The sequence below is a fragment of the Prionailurus viverrinus genome, chromosome D2 (assembly GCF_022837055.1).
Source record: "Prionailurus viverrinus isolate Anna chromosome D2, UM_Priviv_1.0, whole genome shotgun sequence".
In the NCBI taxonomy this organism is placed as follows: Eukaryota; Metazoa; Chordata; class Mammalia; order Carnivora; family Felidae; genus Prionailurus; species Prionailurus viverrinus.
Genome location: NC_062571.1, coordinates 55,945,943 through 55,969,634, shown reverse-complemented (window position 1 = coordinate 55,969,634; position 23,692 = coordinate 55,945,943). Strand labels below are relative to the sequence as shown.

General features: G+C 36.3%; 1 protein-coding gene and 1 non-coding gene across 5 annotated transcripts in view; both read right to left on the bottom strand.

Annotated features, from left to right (window-relative positions):
• Positions 1-300: 300 nt before the first annotated feature.
• The window catches only part of ZNF518A (zinc finger protein 518A), a 28,295-nt gene continuing 4,903 nt past the window's right edge, over positions 301-23,692 (bottom strand). For 3 of the 4 annotated variants that reach the window (XM_047825573.1, XM_047825572.1, XM_047825574.1), the window contains 4 exons: positions 10,467-10,617; positions 7,696-7,745; positions 7,041-7,164; positions 301-6,891 (listed from right to left, as the gene is read on the bottom strand). In XM_047825573.1, the coding sequence (XP_047681529.1) occupies positions 2,308-6,768 (4,461 nt within the window). In that variant the 5' untranslated portion in view covers positions 6,769-6,891; positions 7,041-7,164; positions 7,696-7,745; positions 10,467-10,617 and the 3' untranslated portion in view covers positions 301-2,307. The remainder of the gene's footprint in view (positions 6,892-7,040; positions 7,165-7,695; positions 7,746-10,466; positions 10,618-23,692) is intronic. The other variant, XM_047825575.1, reaches the window with a different exon arrangement.
• On the bottom strand, positions 8,598-8,700 carry LOC125148487 (U6 spliceosomal RNA). Its single transcript, XR_007145570.1, has one exon. It is a non-coding gene; the product is annotated as a U6 spliceosomal RNA (small nuclear RNA).

Sequence of the window (23,692 nt, the reverse complement as noted above, 5' to 3'; positions counted from 1 at the left end):
TGGAAGGCAATGAGTTATAATACATCTACCCAGAACAGCAGAGCATTTCAATTCTATTGCTGTTAGGGTACTAAAGAGCATAAGCCTCTCTATGATTTTCCTCATCAGCATAACTATAGTAACTTTATGGTGTTAAGTGTTTGTTCTCAAAGTTTCATCTATCATTTTGGGGGGGCAAATCCACACTTTATTTGACACAGTTCCCTAGCATAAAAGGAAACAAACTTTTTTGAAATAGAAGTATTTCCCTTTAGAATAAAATTCCCATTTGACTTCAGTACAGTAAAAAAAATTACTGTGTAAACACAAACTTAAGATAAATTTAATTGAAGAAAATTTTCATTACAGAAATTAACAATGCTTATCATTCTTTAAACACCATATACGTTATTAATATATACTGTATATTTCCAATCAACTCCATTCTTAGGCTCAATTTAAGAAACACAATTATAACAGGTTTTATACAAAAAATACTTCACTAGGAAAGTAGACAAACTGCACAAAAAAAGTACATGTATAATGTGCATAGCAAGATAGCTTGAAGCATCTATGTATGGCTTTCTTTAAAATAAAACTTTTGGGGGAATGGGCCCATTTGGGACCTACTGTTACAGTTGACATATGTAAACTGTTTCACATCTTTTAGGCACTTGCTAACAATAGTGTTCAATCCCTGAAAAATGAATTTACCCAAAAAAAAAAAAAAAAATTCTACATCTAAAATAAAAACCAAGAAAAGGACATGGGTAAAGTCTTACATATTCCTTTTAAATTAAACAACCAGTTTTATTAGTGCATGCACAGAACTAAACTGAAGGAAAATAAACTTTTTATGTCAAAAATTTTCTGTGCAAAATTTACATAACAAACTGAAAGGTACAAAAATATGTACAGGTTTAAATTCTTTCTTATATACAGAAAAGAAGCCCTGAAGTTTTCAGTCAATGAAAATGTTGTAACACTTGTAGTAAAAATATAACAAAAATTATACAGTAATTTGTAATACAAGGACTCCGTTATCCAATGATCCAACAAAATTTGATCCAAACTTACACGGTGAAGTTTCAGTCAATGATTCTGTCGTTGTCGTGAAAACATCCATTTTAAAACCCTACCTGCTGGGTATGTCCCCTAGGAATCTGTCCTGAAATTTTATGCACTGTCACTGAATCCACTATTAATGCTTCTTTATTTCAACTGCCAACAAACAGTAAAGAATCTGCTTTGGGCTGTCAATCATACTGAAAAGGTGCTAACAAAAATGGTTTGTCCCAGAGAGTACATGTTTAGACACCTAACAGTAATTAAACAGCAAAAATCTGATTTGCTTTGCTAATCTTGTTTCAAAATATGGTTTCTGGAGAATAATTTTTTATTTTCAAGAAAAGCCATTCCCTTGGAAGTGCGTCTATGGTCCACTTTTTAAATGCATGGCAACCAAGTCAAAAATGGGCCATTTGGTTTAAGAGGGACAAACAATTTAAATCAAATAAGCATAGTTCTGTGCAAGAGAATCATTGGAGATTATCATCAAATTCAGAAAAATGTTCAAGTTCCTTCACTAGACTTCAAACTAGACCCAGAGAGTTTAATTCTTCTTTTGAGGCTTCTCATCTACTACAGTGCTTGACACAGCCATTTAGAAAAAGAAAATCACCTTGGGAGGGTATTCCAATCCTTGATGTGGGACACAGCGTAAGAGAAAAAAAGATGTACTTGTCAAAAACTCTCTTCAAGCATCAAGAGGTATAACTGTACTTAGTTACTCTAAGGAACCTAATACCCTTCAACACAGCTCTATCGAGCAGATGTAAAGTTAAATTCTTTACTCAAGCTCTCTTAGTGTATCTTCACAAATGATGAGGAACTCCTTCAGCTCCATGGTGAAAGAGCTCTCTCCATCTTCAGAGGAGCTACACTTATCAGATTCCTAAGGCTGGTGGAAGAAGAGAGGGAATGCAGTTGTCAGCCGTTACCCTCTACTAAGAGTCCCTAAATAACTAAACTGGGAAAACTGTTTTATCAAAATTTTCTTTAGCCCTAACTTCCCAACAACACACTTAAAAAAAACTAAATCAAGGTACATCTGTGCTGTGATTAGTTTCTTTCAAAGCTTATGTGTGCAGTGACAGCATTTGCAACTATCACACATAAAACTTTTCTAGTCTCCCATGGAAATACAGCCTACTTTCTGATGTTCAATTTTAGGTATATACTGAAGTAGACAATTACCTTAAGGTAATTCAACCCACTGTTTTCTTCTAAGACCCTTTTACTTCTCTGTTCCTTGGTAACTACAGTAAATTATTCTAATATATTCCAATCACGAGTAGCTTCCATTAAATGTCTCTGCCCATGACCAGCCCAAGCATCCTGATTGTCAAATACTCTACCACAAAACCAACAGTTAAATTTAGCTTTTGGAACATTTTCAGAGGTAGTTTTCACGATCTGATAATTGTTTTTGCTCATCTTTTTGAGTGTTAATTTTAGCACAAATCTTTCTTTCACAGAACTAACAGGTTTAAATGTTTTATGCCTCTTGGAAAAATCATCATAAATTGTTTGTGAAGCATTACCACAAACCGGTTTCAGTAAAGCATCGATAGTTCTTTTTGACAATGAAACCTTAAGTACACGTCCATTAAATTTAGCAATAGTTTTCATTACACTTACTACTTCTGGGGCATCTGCATCAGGATGATTCAAAACTACAACTGGCTGGTTTCTCCTAGGACATTTCACAAGCTGTGTGGAACTAAATGGGAAAAGCCGCAAAGTTCTGACTGCATCTTTTGAAAGCCTCGGTCTGCTAAATCCAAATGATTCACGGACAGCTTCAGGTTTTGCCTTTTCTTTACACTTTCTATGTAATGTTGTCTTTTTTCTTGGAGGTTCTTGGTAACTATCCCTACACTTTCGTTTACAGTTCCTGTTTCTAGGTACAAAGGCAGTTTCAGAATCTTTACTTCTTACATGAGTTTTTATTCTTGGAAAATTTTTTTTGGAAGTCTTTTTTCTATCGAAGCTTCTCTCAATTGTACAATTTGTTTTACACCTTAACACCCTGGTATCTGAACGGTCAGTGAAACACACTGGTTCCTCAGAAGATTCTGGGCATGTCGCAGTAGAAGTTATCACAATTTCATTTGCTGGCATCATATCATCTAGTAAGAAGGGTAAGGCATCTCTAGAAGATTCTGGCTCTCTCTGCTCTCCTCCTGTAGTCTGATTAGATGGTACTTTGTCTTTCTGCAATGAGGATGCAGAGTTGTTTACAGACAGATTGTTAGCAGCAGTCACATTTAAAACAGGGTTAAAAATTTTCAGCAATATTTTTTGTGGTGTTCCTTCAGGTTTCTTTGGCTGTATGTTTTGATAATACGTACTATTTTGGACTAATTTAGGCTTAAGCAGCTCAGTCTTATTTGGCATCACACACTTTAAAAAAACAGCTTGTTTGCCATCAGGCAAGAGGGTATAAAGAGGTGGTTTGGGAAAAATCTCGTTCTGCTGTTTTACTGATTCCAAAATATTCAACTTGGTGCCCTGGTGCTCAGAAGCTACATTAGGAGTAGGAACAGCTTTCACTGAAGAACTTGCTGACGTTTTAATAATGTACGGGCCTTTTAACGGCAGAGTATTTTCGGAACTACTTTTCATGCTCAAGCAACTGCCAATGCTGGAACATAGTGCAGGTGTCAGACAATTACTGTTTGGTTCCACCTTTAAAAAAGGTGTTCTGCAAGGCTCCTTAGCTGTAGTTCCACAAGCTTGAGCACTCTCAGTTTTGACAGTGGAAACACCTTCAAGTTTCCCATGATTAAATGTTAAAATCATCCCGGGTTTCTTGTTTAAAAGAAGAGAAGCAGGTACACCTTGTGTGTTAACCAATGGAAGTGGTCTTCCTGAAACAACATGTAATCCAGGCTTGTTAGCAATGTGCAGCGGTACAAAAAAGCCTTTTGGAGTCTGAACAAATATAGCTTTTTTTGGTTCTGAATTTAGAAGTGGACTCTGCCTATATAAAGAACCTAAATTTTGTGTAGTGGCTCGCAGTTTATCTTTTACGAGCTGCTGTGTTATTATTGCATCTGACTGAGTCTTAAGTAATGTGCCAATACCTGAAATTCTAGGTGCCTTCTCTGAATCTCTCACATCTTGTGATATTGACAGATTTTGTTTTTCTTTTCCACTACACTTTAAATTCAGATCATTTATAGGCACATTAATCCCTATACCACCAGATGGAATTGGGAAGACGCCTTGTACTTTGAAGTCTTTTGAAGATTCAACTATTTTGCCTTCTCCCTCAGGTTTCTGAAAGGACTGGTCACAATGAAGTGGCAGGCCTTTATCTGGAGTCTTACTAGAGTCCTGTTTTGCATCAGATTTTGTTTTTAACCCATCCTGAAGTAACTGGTTTACTTCAGGGGGCAAAAACTCTGATGCCTGTTGGCTGTGGAGAGAGAAAACAGATGTGATTCTAGGCATCATAGGTGACTCAACATTAGAAATGTCATCCCACTTAGATTTTTCAGTCACATTCTCTAAATTTTGATTTTCATTAGTGTAGAAGTTCTGTCCGTCAATGTTTTGTCCTTTTTCTAACACACATTGTTCTTCAATTTCAGCTTGCATTTTTAAAGTTCCATCTTTAGTATTTAACAGGCTAAGAGATGCTAACATGCTATCTGGATTTGAGCTCTCCTTTCGCACCAAAGATAAAACCGATTCACTTATTGGTTGTTGAACAACCGTTTTGCTTGATGAGGGTTCTTTTTCAGACACCGCTGTTCCTGAAAACCTACGACGTTTATTAGAATTATTTACTTTTGAGTAATTATGAAAGGGTAATGATCCGTGGTTGGAAGATTCAACAGGTAACTCAGAGCTGACATAATTAATGCAATAGTTATGCATATCTCCGCTGTTGTATGCATTTTGTTTGGTAGCAGAGTTGACTTTATCTGGACTTCTAATGGCAGCACCTGGTATCTCAGGGTGACTCTGAGGAATGCAACTTCCCCATAAGTCAATATTATCTTTTGTTTCAACTTTTGTGGCCAAATTCACTGATGCTGTAACCAATCCTGATGCTGACAAAGACGACACACTTTTTTCATCATCCACTGTTTGAAGCATATTACCCGTTTGAGATAGCAAAGCCATTTCTTTTTCTGATAGGACTTTCCCTGAAAGTAGAGGAGATGAGCATGAAAATGGAGTAGTTGCTTTCATGTAAACGGTGTCACTTAACTCAGTTGTTACTCCTGCTAAAAATCCAGTAGTGTCCAGTGTCTGGGGCTGCAAATTGCCAGTACCATCCTTTGCAGCATCTGGCTGTGAGCCTGGTGAATATAAATTCTGTTTACTGGTAGGCAACAATTTTATTACAATATGCTGTTTTCCATCCACCATCTTAAAACCCATAAAATCAGCACTGTAGTTAGCAGGAATTGTTATTCTATTATTTTTCACCATCAACACTGTAGGTCCTTGTACAGCAGTCTTCAAGAAACCTAGAGTCGAATGTGATCCCTCTTCAGCTCTATTATATTGCCCAGTGGACAGAAGAGTTGGCTTTTCTGACCCTAGCTCAGCAGGTTTATCGTTATTCTCACAGTGTGGTCTTTCGTCCTTTTCTTCATTTAAATGTTCTTGAACAAGATGGTTCTGGTCTTCAGATTTAGCCTGTGTTTTGTTAAGTTTTTTTAGCACTTGAGTGTTTTTTTCTATACTTCGGTCGCTTCCATTGTTGATCTTCTTGCGTTTCCAGAATGTCTTCCTTGATGCATCTATTCTGTATCTTTTCAGTATCAGCTTAAGTCCTGAAGTCTTTGTCATCCTTTTTTCATATTTGTCTTTTTCCAGTTTCTCTTTCGCATATAAGTGTTCTTTGTGCAAAGTTATAACATGTCTTACGAGGTGCTCTCTCTTAGTGGCACCATAGCTACAATATTGACAAGTGAAGGGAAATGTACCAGAATGAATGTGAAGGTGCTTCTGAAGCTCTCCTTTGGTAAAACATATATGATGGCATTTACCACATTTATAATGGATTTCATTATGTCTATGAATGTGCTGAACAAATGTGCCAACATCCTGGGTGGAGAATTTGCACTTTTCACATTGAAAATTACCATTTACACAATGTGTGGATGTAAAATGCTTTGTCAAGTCTAATAAAGTATACACACTCTCATTGTTACAAATGTCACATTTTACTAAAGTGCTTCTGTGTGTCCGTCTGTGTTGTTTAAATATCTGGAAGTCATTTGCTGAAAAACTGCACATTTCACAAGGATATGAAGGTAATTCACCACGGTGCCACATCTGAAAGTGTTTCTGTAAATCATTTGGGCTATATCGAGTGCTATCTCGGCATTTTAAACAGTTGAAATTGAGTATTTTTGCCGACATTTTTAAACCCTCTTCTTCAACTCTCTCAGACTTCTGGAGCAGCATACACTCCTCTACACAGCTTACAGTCTTTATACTGATAGATTTTCTTGCAGTCTGTGGTTGACGCTGAAATAACTTTCTGTATTTGTCAACTTCATGTTTCAAAAAGACTTCATTTGGAATATTTATCTTCGGCAAATCGATTTTCACATTTTTTAGTTCATAATGAAAACGACTTTCTGAAATTTTTGGCCTAAGCACTGATCTAATAGTATCAACTATCTCATTTTTCACATCATAATCTTTTTTTAAAATAGTTTGTTTTTCATCAAAAAATAACTGTTTCTGTTCAGATGGCATGATTTAACAAAAAAACCCAATTTCTTTTTTCTCTAAAAACTGAAGTTACTTGTAACTTAAACAGGAAACAATACTGTTGCAAGACATCTTCAAAATACGAGGATTTTTCCCACATTAACTCACCTGAAATCAAACAAAGAATTGAATTTTCATCACGTAAGCATCAGTAATTTTCATGAATTTTAAAGTTCATTTTGATACAAAATGCCAATGTCGATCAAACACATAAAAAGAGATAGAAAAGACTGTGGAGTACTTCGAGGACAGCTTACCAAGAGGTAAGAGTCGGAAGCAGAGCTGGCGCTAATCAGGAAGTCAGCAGCTACAAGCTCTACCTGCAGCCACTCTCTGGGACACCAGGCAGGCTTCGACTTCTCTGCACCTCGGTTCTGTCATCTAAAGAAAACCACAACTGGATAAGCACCCTTAAGCTCTAAGATTGCTATATGAAATTGATATTACAATCTTTAAACAGGATTTGAAAAATCTTAATGAGAGCCATAAAAATTTCAGTTCCAATTACACACATGTACTAGTAACTTTCTCCCTTCTTTAGCTGACCCTATAGCTATTACCCTCTGAGAAATTCAACAGACTTCCCTCCAGATTTTCTACTTCCTTAGTGCCTCAGGGATAACTTATGTTTAAAATAAGTTTCACTTATCTAACAACAACAAAAAGATATTATGTGCTCTTTCAAGTTATCACTACTAAATGGTGTAAAAAAAAAAGAGAGAGAGAGAGAGAGAGAAATGAGAAGGAATAACACATTTTGCTGGGGTACGAATTAAGTCCACCTACTACCTTTTTGGTTCCCGACCATCTTGGCTCTTTGTCCCTAGAACCCAGGTACATGGCAGCAAGGAAAGCCCCTGGCATAGGAGAAGGCACCCATTACTACCTGCCTCCATTAATTCCAACACTTACTGGTTTGTGTTACTCTAGACAAGTCTCAATCTCTGTCTTCGTTTCTTCATCTATAAAGTGAAAAAGAAAAATTAGCACTTCCCCTTTCACAGGGTTGTTGTAAAGATTAAATAAGAAAATATATGTAACAGTATCCTGTAAAGTGCTATATAAATTGTAGCTATCACTACTGTGATGACCATGGAATGACACATTATGAGTCAAACTGCAAAGGAATAAAAAATAGTAAAATAGTAAGATGTGATAATACATCGGTGAGATTGAAATCTGAATACTGAAGGTTCAGCAGAATAGCAAAATGTGTACTGGAAAAATTGTCTTCTCTTACTTTTGTGATCTTAAATATATATTGTGAGTAACAGAAAACTAGATAAACTAAAGAAAATAAAGTGTAAATCACATTGAGCTTCACCCATAATGTCTATTCAAAGGTCTCAGCTTTAAATTTCAATTAATCTAGGGGCACCTGGCTGATTTAGTTGGAAGAGCATGCAACTCTTGATCTCGAAGTTGTGAGTTCAAGCCTCACATTGGGCAGAGAGATCAAATAAATAAAAACTTTAAAAATGTTTTCAATTAATCTAAGTAACAAGAAACATTACTATTTCAGAAGTCCTTTATTAAGAAACCATAGATAAAAGTTACATCACATTACATATTAAGAGACTCTCAATATTTCTCACACTTAGTAATTTCGGTTGGGTCTAAAAAACACATTCTTTAGTAGTCTCAAATATATAAATACTAAACTGATAATTCATTAGTAGGGTACCAGTCTACTGAATTTTTTTTTAATAGTGAAAAATCAGAATTTCACTATTCAGTGCTACACACCATCCTCTGACTCATATCATTTCCTCAGAGTTAATCTGCCGTGGGTGGTAGGACACTCGGGAACTGCACAAAATACGGAACGCTTCACGAATCTGCGTGTCATCCTTGCACAGGGGCCATGCTGATCTCCTCTGTATTGTTCCAACTTTAGTATAAGTGCTGCCAAAGCACACACTGGTTTCCTAAATGTTTTTACAGACTGTGTCTAACTCAGTAAATTATTAAAATTTTTACTAAAAATTTACTATATTATTTAAAGCTAAATGTAAAAACTTTTCCTTCGAAAGTAAGAAAAACTAACAAATGGCCAGAAGAAAGTTCACGACACCTGGTGGATACTCCACACCAACTGAGAAGATTCCCTGCAGACTGTCACATTCTCAACAGTGACCAGCATCATAATCACCTATGGAGTTTTCCCCATACCAGAATCTGAGGGTGAGATTCAAACATGTGAAACTTTTAAGAACACCTATAATGGTTCTTCCCCATTTGTCTAAATATCATATTATGGTCACTCTGGACCATCCATACTCAAGCCTTTCTATTATACATGTAATCAAGAGGAGACTATATCGTGGGTTTTATTATAAAAGGCAAATTGTTTCTTGTGGTAACAGTACATGTGTCCAAAAATATATAGGTAATGCTAAAAATAGATTGATAGGATTTCTAAATATCATCAATTCCATTTCAAAATACCTGTACAATTTAAAATTTTTCTTATAACATAACACATACCCCAGAGTCTGGCAACCAGTTTAAAAATAGGATTTTAAACAAGTCAACCAACCAAAACTTACTAATAAATAACAACTGTGATGGTGAGGCATTTTGCTGGGTGCTATGGAAAGAGTCAAAAACATGGTCTCTACCCTACTGCAGCTTACAGTCTAAAGGAAGAGGCAGGACATATACATGAATACATTGCTTGTTCAGAGTTGACATTTCAGCAACCTCACCGTTCCAGGACACAAAGAATAGAAAATAATTAAGTGGGATACATGGCAGCCAAAACAGAGTTCACAAATTCCATCCATTAAAGTGCATGTCCTTTCCTCATAGGCAAAACAATTAATAAAAGGGACCACCTTATTAAGAAATCCACTTAGCTTTTACTTAAGTTTAGTAACTGCTAAGTAATCAATACTGAGTATCAATATTTTTTTATATTTAATGTATGGCATGTACAATACAGCATTGGGGGGGTTTGTGTATTTTAGGTAGTTTGGGGTTTTTCACCCTCAAATTTGAAATGGGGAAAATCTATTTGTCTTCAACTATGTTCAACCTAAGTATGCGGAAGCAATCAAAGACGACACCTGGTAGCAAATTACAATATGGTTACCACCTATGGGCAAAAAAATGTGCTGTGAACACATCAGAAAACACAAAAAAAAGAATGAGGAATTATAATCTTCCAACCTACTAGCTAATGCTCTTTTCACTACAGTTCAATCTTTACCTTACCAAAAAGATTACTGATTTTAAATCTGCCATTGAAACTACTGTCCTCTCTCTACATATTACTACCTCATAAGACTTAACCAACATCTCATCAAGCCTTGAAATAATACTATTTGCATAAAGTATGCCTGGCCCTTTCAAGTAACCTGGAGAGTTTCCTGCATCAAGGTGGCAACTTAAGCCGTTTGATTTCCTTCTTCCAACTGCCCACTGAAACACAAACCAAAAAATACAATAAAGACCTACAAAATGACAAGAAACTAGAAAAAGATTCCATACACATACTGCAACGTGTTTGCTAAGATAGAGTCCAGAGAGAGGAGAGTGAATACAAATGCTAATTCACTGCCAAGCACCACTCTCAAGGAAGAATTTCACTAGGGGACATGCATTTAACTAACGTATAATAAGCATCTATTGTGCCGTAAGAAAGTAAAGGACATAATTCAGCCTACTCCTTCCCTACATACCTTGGGATTCGAGGAAGTGAGGACTTGAGAGGAAGATCATGTGGTACCCTTTGGGGAGACAGAAAGCTCGGGCTGAGGTACAGGAAGGAAGAGAATGAATCCAGAGTTTTGAGCTAGGTCCAGGGGCCGAGCTGGGGGTTGCTAGCACCAGCTGTTGAGAAAGATATAAAGAGAAAATTATTTCTGAACAAAGATAAATCTTCCTCTATCCATGCCTATCTTCCTCTGTTTAACAGTTCTGTCCTTTATCGACATAAGTAAATTATCTCTAAGCTGTCAGGAAAAAATTACATTAGCTTTTCACCTCCTTTTAACTAAAAAACTGAAAAAAAAAATTGGTTCATTCTTAAAGAATTCATCTCCGGACACCTGGTTGCTTAAGTTGGGTGAGCATCCGACTCTTGATTTCGGCTCAGGTCACCATCCTGGGGTTGTGGGATCAAGCCCCATGTCGGCTCTGCACTGAGTGTGGAGCCTGCTTAAGATTCTCTTTCTCTCAAAAAAAAAAAAAAAAAAAAAAGGTGGGGAGGGGAGTAGGCAGAAACATCACTAGCTGAAACAGCTCAACAAAGAGAAAACAACTGAGCACTGAGAAACCCTTCCTCATTCCCCCATTCAGCAATGAAAAATAGTAACTACATGAAAGCCACTACTGCAGGAAAAAGAAGGCTTAGAGGGGAAGAATCAAGTAGCAATTGGCAATTTTAGCAAGAACTGAGATGATATACTAAAAAAAGAAAACTAAGAACATATTGTCATGAAGGAGAGAAAAAAGTAGCAGATAGCAGAGAAATAATGATTTTGAAAACAAGAAAAAAAATCTTGAGTTTTGGGTTGTTTTTTTTTAAAGACCTGAATTTTCAAAATCAAAAGTTCCTCAAAAGCCAAGCAAGATTAGTGAGAAGAGAATATAAACCTCAATGTTTACAACTTATCCTAGTCAAATTTTTTAGTTTAAAAAGAAAAAATGAAATGCTACCAAAAAAAAGGTAGAGGGAGAATTATCTAAAAAGGTATCTTATTTTTCATCAACAATGCCAACTTTAAGCAGAAATTAGTATTAATCAGACATTTTAGTCACAATTCTAAATGTTAGAATATATAGAGTTCTGAGGAAAACTGATTAACCAAAGAATTAATTCTATACCTAGGAAAATGCATGAGGGAAAAGCACAATTTTAGATGTGCAAAATGATTTAGAGAATACGCTATACGTGTACTCTTTCTGGAATAAAGTTTCAAGTAAATACTTCAGCAAAATCAAATTTCAATCAGAAAAACAAGGACTAAAAGAAAGGAATAATGTGTTATAGAAGAAATATCTGTCAAGAACAAAATCTACAAAATAGAAATAAGAGTAAATATTTTGTTAATAGTTAAGAAAAGCAAAAAAAACTAGAGGAGGGGAACATTCACAACATGACAAATAGGTAAGGAGTCCTTAAAGAAAAATTAATAGGAAACAGGAAACATGACAATAGCAACAACTTCCTAAATGCTGGAAAGCAGAAAAATTAGTAAATGACCCTGCAGACCCAAGAAAACTGAATCCCAGACAGACAGTGGCGAAAGCTAAGAACTAACCTATTTTACACTCTGAATCTTTGAAAGGCTTAGGAACTGGAAGTACAAAGTAACTATGAAATGGGAAGAAGGGAGGGGAAAGCTAAAACAAAGAGAAATTTGGAGAAAGCTGCTTGAGTTCTGGTTCGATGCCAAGATTCCCTTTCTCACTCCAGGCTAGGTAACTGCTATTTCCCCACCACAGCAGCAGTTTATTCTCTGCAAAAAGTAAACACACTCTCTTAAACAGGGGATACCAGACACAGGTGAGAGAGTGGGTACCATATCAAAAGAGGATTAAATGACCGTATATGGATGAAATATAAACCTCACCCCAGCCCCTGTTGCCCCCTTCTACGCTGACTCCTAGGCCAAAATAAAATAGTGCTACTAAAAATATGGTCCTGCCGATGGTCCATAAAACATCTGTCACTAGTCCATGACGACGTATGTATGGAAACTGAGAGTAAGCATTTAGAAACTACTGTAGCAAATTGACAGAGTTAAATTCATATCTGTTGAATCGAATAATAAACATTTTGACTTGTATTTTGTATGCCTTCGTTTTTAAAATTTCATTTCCTAGTAACAGAGTCACTATGATATACTAATGATACAATCTTTACAAAGAACAGTTTGCTATGTAATATATTCATTTATATTTATTATAAACAATTCATAGTTATGTTACATATAGTTACATACACAATAGTATATATTTTTTAATATACAAGAAAATATACACAACTGGAAAGCAAGTATAGAACTACTGATTCACTTCTAGAAAGGTATCTTAAAGGTAATAATCATGCTCATTGCAGCATCGCTTACAAAATCACAAAATCAAAAATAACAAAATGTCCACCAATAAGTAAATTATGGTATTTTCACAGGGAGCCTGGATGGCTCAGTCAGTTAAGTGTCGAATTCTTCATTTCAGCTCAGGTCATGATATCATGGTTTGTGAGATCAAGCCCCACATCGGGCTCTGCGCTGACAGTGGGGAGCCTGCTTAGGATTCTCTCTCCTTCTCTCTCTGCCCCTCCCCTAGTTGTGTGTGTGTGCGCACTCTCTGTCTCAAAATAAATAAGCTTTTTAAAAAAAAAGATTAAAGAAAATAGTAAAATAAATAAATTATAGTATTTTCATTTAATGGAATATTATTCAGTTTTAAAAACAATACTGCAAACCTACATTTATTGATAGGAAGAGATCCAAGATGCATTCAATGAAAAAAAAAAACAAGAAACAAACAGTAGACATATTAGGGTTTAATCTGCTCAAAAATTAATAGGTGTATAGAGAAGAGACATAGACCCATACAGACTCATAGTAAGAAGTCAGGAATACACACATAAAAATGTTTATAGTGATTACTAGTGTATCCTAAGTCACTGTTTCTTAAAATGTTGTCCTTGGATCACTACGGCCTCCACATTGGCATACCTCCTTATCACAGCATAAGCAAACAGCTTACATTTTGATGTGAGGAGAATGACCTCTTTGCATCTAGACCACAGTTATGAAACTTTATCAAAAAGTGGTACGAAGCCACGAAAATTTTGAAATTCTCAAACAAAGCAAGTGAATTCTGCCATAAACCAACTGAGTTTTTTCTGAACAAACCTGAGGCCAGCACAAAATTGTGGGATGTAGACACTAAAGGGTGGAAATCAAAACAAAATAGGTATCATTCAACACTCCACTCCTCACATCAGTACACAAGTACCCAATCACACCTCTGCAGAAAAGACTGTATAACAGCCATAAAGTTGGAGGCGAACATAATGCTCAAAGAATATAAAATCGTGCTATTAGAGGTCACTCATGGTATATAAATTCATGCTATTGAGAAGCAATTTTTTGCTTATTTAAGAATTTGTGAGCCATGATGTTACCTAAAAAAGTAAAAAAGTTGGCACTACCAGAGTAACAATTACGAATGCAGTTATACATTCATAAAAAGTTTTATGTATTTTACATAGAAAACAAATGGTAATCAACCAATATGCTTCCTGATCTCAATACACTGTTAAAAGAAAGACACTAACAAAATAATAAAAACTTTTTAAAAAGAAAAAAGATAAAGAAATAGGAAAAACTGTAACGATCTAAATTCAACTATTTCTTTTTATACAGGTATCCCCTGCTTTTTGAAAGTTCACTTTTCAAAAAGTTTGCATTATGCCACTTCACTTACAAGACCTACATTAGTGTGTTTTTGCTGACCAAAAGACATGGTTTTACCAAAAAAGGTAAAGAGCAGAAACAGCTTTCAGCCTTTGTTTGCAGCGAGCTCTTATATAGAGGCAGCGCACACCCCAAGCAGTGAGTGGCACCACCAAGCTCCTTCCCCAGGAACTACAAATCAACATGTCAGCATTCAACATGGCCATAGCTTTGAACTGTGTTTGTGAGCATCTGTGCTTTTATCGCAATTATTTCTGCCTCCACCAACAAGATATGCCTCAAGATATCAGAAAAGCCTAAGACTAAGGTTATTTTTTGGCTCTGAGAACACCCAAAACTTTTCCACCCAAAGGAATGGTAATTGTTTCTTCACTTTATACCATTTTCAGCCTACAAAAGGTTTCATAGGACCACTCTTGTTTCAGATAGTGAAGGAAACCTGTATACTATACAATGAAATGAACAGCAAGTATAATGTTGAACTGTTTTTATATTAGTTAAGCATATTTTTCTTTAATAAAGTGCTGGTTTTGACCTGACAAAATTTTATTCAGAATTTTCTGCTATCTTTAATAGTTTTGATGTTGGCATTATGGAGAATATGTAAAATGAAATCGGAATAACTTCCACAATTTCATCTCCTCTGGAATTAGTTCACTAAACATGAAAATTGCCTACTCCTTAAAATTACACGATTGCACCAAAAATACCACATGGGCCTGGTACCTCTTTAGATTTTAGGCCTTCCAACCTTTGCAAGCTCTTCTACAGTTTCTGGGCTCTTCAGGGTTTCCACTGCTTGAGCCACTTTAGGCAATTTATATTTTCCTTGAAAATAATAAATTCCCTACACATTGTCTAAGTATACTCGCATAAACTGCACTTTTAACAATCCATCTTACATAAATAAAAGTACAACATATGTATCGGTATCACTTAAATGTTCATTTGTAGGAAAATGATTAATTATGCAACATCCATCCACATGAAAACATTATAAACAAAAAGATGTACGTACTGAATTGATTTCATTGTGAATTTTTTTGTTTGTTTTTAAAAAAGGAAGTTGCAGATGACGGCATATAACACATTTTTAAATTAGGAGGAAAGATCCCCATTTTCATGTCAGGAGAAAAGATAGTATGAGGGTATGTTTGCATAAGCATAGACAAATCTATAGAAAGATACGTCCTAAACTACTGACAACATATTAATTTCTTTTAGGGAATGACAGCATGGCATAACAGAAGACAAACGTACCCAAACAGCAGGGAGAGAATCATCAGCTTTCGTAAGTACTCCAGAGTGAACCAAGAGGGCAATGTTACTACCACCAAGGCTTTACTGCGGCCTGCATCTATTCCTGCCCTTGAATTCTAGGAAATCTGTATCCTTAAGATAAATTCCTCCTTTTCAGATTACCCTAACTTAAACTAGCTTAAGCTAGTTTTATTACTTGTAACTAAAGACTCTTAAGGCATTAAGTTGATAGATCAATGCTGACTGCATTTAATTCACAGAAAGGTAGGTTTTGTGATGACCCTTTAAAGAGGAAAGGACTTAAACTTGCAAGAAAGGAGCAAAGGCTATCCAGACCAGAAAAATGGAGTAACACTGAAGAAAGGCATTTTTCTCTCATGGCACTGCAGGATTGAGATCACAGAGAAAATGTATAATAGGGAGGTTAAGTGAGAACAGACTACAGAGGACAGATTTGAACTTGAAATGAAAGGTAACCAGGAGCCATGGCTAGCCCATGAGCAGAGAGAAGTTATAAAGGCACTATTTTAGAAATATTATTAGAATGCTACTAGAAAGCAATATATATTGGAGACAGTAAAAATAGAAGTTGGAAAATCAGAGAACTAAGTGACAATCCACATAAAGAGTAAGGAACCACAGAACTGGCAGTGTTCGCATATTAAGAAACACACAGAAAAATTTTAAAAAGATGATTCCCAAAGTAAAACACCAAGGATAAAGAACATTTGAATAGAATAAATCAAAAAGCGTCATTCTTAGAGTTTCGTTTGCTGTCTACAACAGACTAAAAAGCAAAGACATTTTACAGTCTTTACCTTTATTGAAATGGTATAAAAAGGAAGAATCTATATGCTCTTTATTACATTCCAGTTGCTTAAACAGTAAACAAAGAACTAAAAAATTCTGATTTTAGCTTTGCCCCATTTGTAACTTAGCATGTAGCTCTGTAACCTAACTTGTCACATTACACAGATAGAAAGACTAATTAGTCATTATTTTGTATAACAATTTCATTCCTTGAATCACCAAATTTTTTCTACAGAGATAACTGAATTCAAAACAGTCATATGAATATATAACTAGAGGTAAAACAAAAGCAGCATGCATCAGTAGAGCTTACTGAAAAAATGTAAAGTTCTGTCTAAAAGGGATCTAGAAGAGAACACAAAAAACCCTAAAACATATTTTCAAAGCAAAACCATATAACGCCTTCAAAACAATAATCTTTTCATGACTTGAAACATACACTCTGGGCTGAGTTTTTTTTATAGCTGTTTTTTAAGTTTTTAAAAAGTTCACCTACAGGGCTAATAATACCTATCATATTTTATTTATTTTTATTTTTATTTTTTTAACGTTTATTTATTTTTGAGACAGAGAGAGACAGAGCATGAACGGGGGGAGGGTCAGAGAGAGAGGGAGACACAGAATCTGAAACAGGCTCCAGGTTCTGAGTGGTCAGCACAGAGCCTGACGCGGGGTTTTGAACTCACGGACTGCGAGATCATGACCTGAGCCGAAGTCGGACGCTTAACCGACTGAGCCACCCAGGCGCCCCTAATACCTATCATATTTTAAACAAGTGAAAGAATAAATTTTGTAGAATATATATATATATATATATATATATATATACACACACACACACACACACACATATACAATACATATATATGTGTATGTGTATCTATTTTGTATATATATATGTATATATGTATATATACACATACATATTGTATACATATGCACACATAATAAAAGCCAGCTCCCTCCAAATCTTTGTGGCCTAATAAACAACTTAAACAGAAAAGAAAAATAAAGAGTTAAATATGCAGATGTAAGGAAGTACAGATTCAGAAATGTTCAAAATGCGAGAATACATGTGAGCCATGTACCACTCAGGTAGGCTAGTGACACTGATACAATTATGAAGGAGTACAAAATGGAAAAATTAAAATACAGAAGCAGTTCAGGTTCATCTTTTTTTTTTTTAAGCTTATTTATTTATTTTGAGAGAGAGAGGCAGAGAGCTGCCATGCTCTCTCTGTGTATGAGCAGGGGAGGGGCAGAGCATGAGCAGGGGAGGGGCAGAAAGTGGGGGGAGAAAGAATCCCAAGCAGGCTCTGTACTGTCCGCGCAGAGTCCTACACCGGATTCCACAAACCTCGAGTTTATGACCTGAGCGGAAATCAAGAGTGGACACTTAACCGACTGAGCCACCAAACACCCCTTAATCTTATTTCTTATTACTGAGATGATGACTGCTCATTATCCATAAGGTACAGTGCCCAATATCTAAGATGCTATCCACTACCTACACATACACTTTTATTTATCTTTGTTCATCCTGCTTCCTCTCACCAGGCTTGTCATCCCCTTCTATCTTCATTCCATACCAGTCAAACTTCCTGTCTAATTCTACCTCCTATAGGCACACGAAACCTTCTGCAATATACATTAATCTCTCCCTTCTCTGCATATCCATTTAAAGTACAGCCATTGTTCACCACTTAATTACACTGCTTTATAGTTACATCATTTCATTTTTTTAAGTTTTACCTCCCTTAAAGAGAAGTTCTATTTTATATTTTTCATTTATGCCTCACGAAAGTCAAGATGATTGGTACACAGGGTCCTAACACACTCCCGACTCATTCTTTTATTTGCAACCCAAATATCTGACTTCCTGTGATTTCAGATTAAATGACTTTAGAGCAAATAGCAAACGTTACAGATCACGTAAACTTTTTTTGCTGCAATAGAATTTGATTTAAAACACACACACACAAGCTCACGCGCACGTGCACGTTCTCTCTCACATGGTCAGAAATCACATTTTCAATATGTAGGAATTGGGACAAAAATCAAAGTAATCTATCCAAAGTGAAATAAAGACCACCAAATTTAGTATGGGAAGGAGAAAGGTTATTTCATCTCTCGTGCCTTTCTTCTTTGTCATTTTGTTGTGGCAGTAACTCAGAATAGGCAGAGTTTACTTAAGATTTTGGAACACATGGTGGGGGGGGGGGAATCAAGATTTATGGCTATTCGATTGGGAGAACATGTATCAACATGTAATCCATTTCCCCTCTGCTTCTCAAAACAATATAAACTATTTCATTTTTCTCTGGCTCTATAAAGCACCTGCCTCAAGGACAGAAACAAACTCCACTTCCCAGGATGCCCCACCACAGTAACATGGCACCGCAATCCATCCAGTTACTCATCCCAGAAATGAAGGAATCATTCTGCGCCTTCTTTCTCTTACTCCCACACTAATCCATAAGCAAGTCCTGTCAATTCTATCTCCAAAATACATCTTGAATTCTCTCCACCTCCACCACCATCTTCTCAGTCCACTGCCATCTATAACTTGGATTAAAATAACCTAACTGGCATTCATGCTTCTCTCTTGCCCACCACCTTCCTGTGAATCCATTCTCCACACAGGAGCAAACGTGATCTTAATATAAAATAGATCACAACGCTCCCTGCTTTAAAATCTACAGTGGCTTCCCAAAGCACTTAAAACAAAATTTAATCTCTGCCAAGACTTACAAGGAGCAGTGACATCTGGTCCTGGACCTCTCTCCTAAACTTCACCTCATACCAATTTCCTCATCTGTAAATGCACTCCAGCAAGCTACCACAGATAGCCTCTCAGTTCCTCAAATACTCCTTTCCTATCTCAGACCTTTGCACCTGCTGTTCCCTGCTTGAATTGAATTGGTCTTTCTCCTAGTTTTCAAATGCCTAGATCTTTCTCATCTTTTAGGTCTCAGCTCAGATGTCATCACCTCAGAAGGGTCTCCCCAACATATAAAGCACTGCTTCTCAACCAGAAAAATATTACTCTCTAAGCTCCTTGTATTTCTTTTTTATAACACTTTTTTTTCCTCTGGCAATATTTTATATATTTGACAATTTATTTTCTATCTGTCGTTACCACTGAAATAAAAACTGCATAAGTATAAGGAACACATCTGTCATGTTTTTTGCTATACCACCAGCATCTGGCATAGTGTTGGGCATGTAGCTAGCACCAAATCTGTGCCAATCTTTGTTCTAAGTATTGAGAATACAGCAATGAATAAAACAGACAAAAACCCCTCCCCTCATGGACATAACACTCTACTAGCTATTTAGATAATAAACAAGATAAGTAAATTCCTATTACATATGACATGTGTAACATATTCAAAGGTGATAAATACCTATGGTGAAAAATAGGCAGAATCAGAGTTGCAATTTTAAATATGAAGTCAGGTAGCCCTCATTTGAAAAAGTCTTATTTAAGCCAAGATCTTAAAACGTTGAGGCAGAAAGCATTCCAAGAAAAGAAATAATGAGTGCTAACACCCTGAGTATGGAGCGTCCCTAGCATGTTCAGAGAAGAGCAAGGTCGGTAGGCCTAGAACAAGAAAACAGCACAGGGAAGAAAGCAGTAGGAGATGAGGTCAAAGAAGTAATGAGGGAACTGACACAAGGCCTGAGGGATACTACAAGGACTTTGGTTTTACTATAAACAAGATGAGAAGCTACTGGAACATTTGGGGTAAAGAAGTAACATAAGCTGAATTATTTTTTAGAGATCACTTTGGCTACAATGTTAAGAACAAAGTATTTGGGAAGGAAGTAAGAGTAAAAGCAAGAAGACCACTTTGGAGATAATTACACTACAACATCCAGGTCAGAGATGATGGTGGCTTGGTGGAGAGAATGTGATATGGTTAGGCCGTGGATATGCTGTGAAGACAGAGCCAAAGGATATGCTGACAGACTCCACTTGGTCTGTGAGAAAGAGACATGCCAAGGATAACTCCCAAAGTTCCAACTTCAGCAAATGAAGAAATGAACTGCTATTTATTAATACAGAAAAGACAGAGTGGGAACAATAAGTATAGAATATATATCAAGAGTTCAGTTTTAGTGGAATTTCAGGTATCTAGCTGACAGCCAAGTGGAAATGTGGATGTGTAGCTGAATACAGAATATAGAGGTCTGGATGTAAGATAAAATTTTGGGAATCACTGGTGTGTGTATGTATTCATGTATATAGAATTGAATGAAATCACCAAGGGGTAAGTACACAAAGAGAGAAGTCCAAGGCCTGAGCCTCAAGATGCTACAACATTTAGAGGAAAAAGAGGAGAAAGAACCAGCTGGTAAGGATGAAAGGAATGACCAATGAGGTAAGTAAAGAGAGTGGTGTCCTGAAAGCAGTGAACAATGTGTTTCCAGGATCAGGTATTGATCAACTCTCTCAAGTAAGATGAGGACTGAGAATTGACCACTGGACTTAATGTCAAGACCATTGGTGACACTGATTAGAATGGTTTCAGTGGGGTTATATAGAAGGGATGACTAGCATGGATTTAGGAGAAAATGGGAGGAAAAAAAGGGAGATATAGATGCAGTACAGATAACTTTTTTTTTTAATGGTTATTTATTTTGACAGAGAGAGAGCGTGCTCAATCAGGGGAGGGGCAGAAAGGGAGGGAGAATTCCCCAGCAGGCTCCACATCACCAGCAGAGACATGTTAACAATAATTCATGGGTTTAATCTCACAAACTGTGAAATTATGACTCGAGCTGAAATCAAGTCAGACGCCCAAACAGCTGAGCCCCCCAGGTGCCCCCTTTTAAGGAGTTTTACTATAAAAGGCCAAGAGACAAAGGAATTGAAATGGAGTTATTTTTTTGTTTGTTTTTTTAAACTGGGAGAAATTACAGTATGATTACGTGCTTATGAAAATGATATAACAGAAAGATAAAAAGTGATGATGAAGGAAAAAAAAGTGAACAAGTAGGAGAGGTAAACTTAGAAAATAATAAAGATAACTGATCCATAGTTACTAGAGAGGAGGATAGTGGGAAGATGCGATTATGAGAAGCTGTGGCATAAAATGTCTCATTAAATCTATGACAGGTGGTCCACACCAACACCCTGTGCACCAAATGTGGCCTGCTGCTTTTTGTAAATTAAGTTTCACTAGAACATAGCTACACTTGTTCATTTACATATGGTCTATGGCTGCTATCGTGTTCCAACAGCAGCTGATAGGTGTAGAGATCATACTGCCAACGAAGCCTAAAATATATACTACCTGGCCATTTACGGCAAAAGTTTGCCAACCCTGGTATACAGGAATGTTCCAAATGTTAATTCTCTTGAGTTGAATATCAGCTAACTGGTTATTGAAAAAAAGGTGAAGTTAACAACAGCATTTAATGAAAGAATGACACATTAACCTATACGTCATTCCTAGTATCTGGAGCTCAAAACAATTGTTATGTGAGCAATCAAACATTAATTTAATTCCTTATCTCTTTCAGAATGCTTTTACATCTATTGCAACGTTAGTTTTGAACTGGCTGTTTCTCTAGAGGAAGGGTATGGTTATGCCACTGTTACTATGGGATCTCTCAAAAAGGGGCAGGTAAGAAGAAAGAAACCAATTTTATATATATGTGTATAATATGTATAAAACAGAACAACACCGCAAATTAATGATTGTTTTTAAAAAATTTCCAAGGCAGGGGTGCCTGCATTGCTCAGTCGGTTAAACTTCCAACTTTGGCTCAGGTCATGATCTCACGGTTTGTGGGTTTGAGCCCCGCATAGGGCTCTGTGCTGACAGCTCAGAGCCTGGAGCCTGCTTCAGATTCTGTCTCTCCCTCTCTCTCTGCCCCTCCCACGCTCACTCTTTCTATCTCAAAAATGAATGTTAAAAAAAAATTTTTTAAATAAAAATAAAAAATTTCAAAGGCAGAAAATATAACAAGATGTTTTCCACAACAAGTAAATTTACATCACTTGATTACACTTATTTTGCACCTTAGCATCACAAAAATGGCATCAAAGAAATATAAACATTTTATTCAAAGCAATCTCCACCTTAACAGAAAATAAAATTTGTTTTGCTTTCCAAATGCCTCATACATGGATTTACCTAAAATAGTCAACCTTATTATCACTACCTCTCATTTCCCCAAAATACAAACCGTTACAGTCAAACCAATCTCCTCCCTATCTTGGATCAGTCCTTAGTCATTTTCACCTCCATCCTTTCCTCAATTATTCTGTGCCTATCAAAATGACTCATAAGTTAAAACCTATTTGCACTCATACCTCCTTGAAGAAACCTTCTAGCCCTCACTAATTTCCTTTCTATCAGAACTCAGATTTAATATCCAGACTACATGAATGTATATACATTTACCTGTTGTTTGTGTCATTTCATACACATTAATCTGGATTCCTTAACTAAACTGTAAACACTTTGAAGGCAAACAATTCCTTTTATTCTTTCATATTACTAAAATGCTGAGCACAGCACTGATTATTCTCAACACACTCTTGTTGACCTGTGTAACCTAAGTATATAAAAATGTGCTACATTAAAGGAAGTCCATCATCCTCAGCAAGTAGGTACAATCCTTGACTATCCAGGCAGCTGCACATACTTGTACATAGTAGACACTCAACAAATGTTTGTAGGCTGAATGAAGGACTAAATGTATACATGAATGATGAATGAATAGTGGGCATTCTTCATAATATGTATGGAGGAAAAAAAGGGCAAACTGTAGATGGACGTGGTCAACTTGAAGCTATAGACCTTAAATTCATAAGGGCCAAATATTCATCAGAACATTTTCTGCTGCAATCCAATTCAAACTAATTTATATATAAAATTTTGGCTCATGGGACTGGAAAGGACCAGGGTAGCTGACAGAATCAAAAGAAAACCATAGATATCTCATACCACAGTCCCTGGAACTGCAATTGGCATGCTACCTCAACCTATCTCCCATTTATTTATGGTTTCACTTTCTCCTACTACAGATGGGGTTCTTATACACGTGGGAAAGAATGCACTAACACCCTACTACTAACACCCAGATTAATAAGAGTTAATCTGAATTAATTAATAAGAATCCTACTAACACCCAGATTAATAACTTCAGAAAAAAGGGAGCATCTTTCTCCTAGCATTCATACATCAATGTCACAGGATTCTAATTGGCTCTGCTGGATCAATACGCAATCACTGTTGCAATAGGGATGACTAGGCTTGGGTTACAAGAGTATACGACTGACAGGCAGCCTATCAACCACACATGATAGGCGAAGAGATGATTCCCCAAATGAAGACATACGGAGTTGAGCAAATTAGCATACAGCTGACCCTAGAACAGCACAGCTT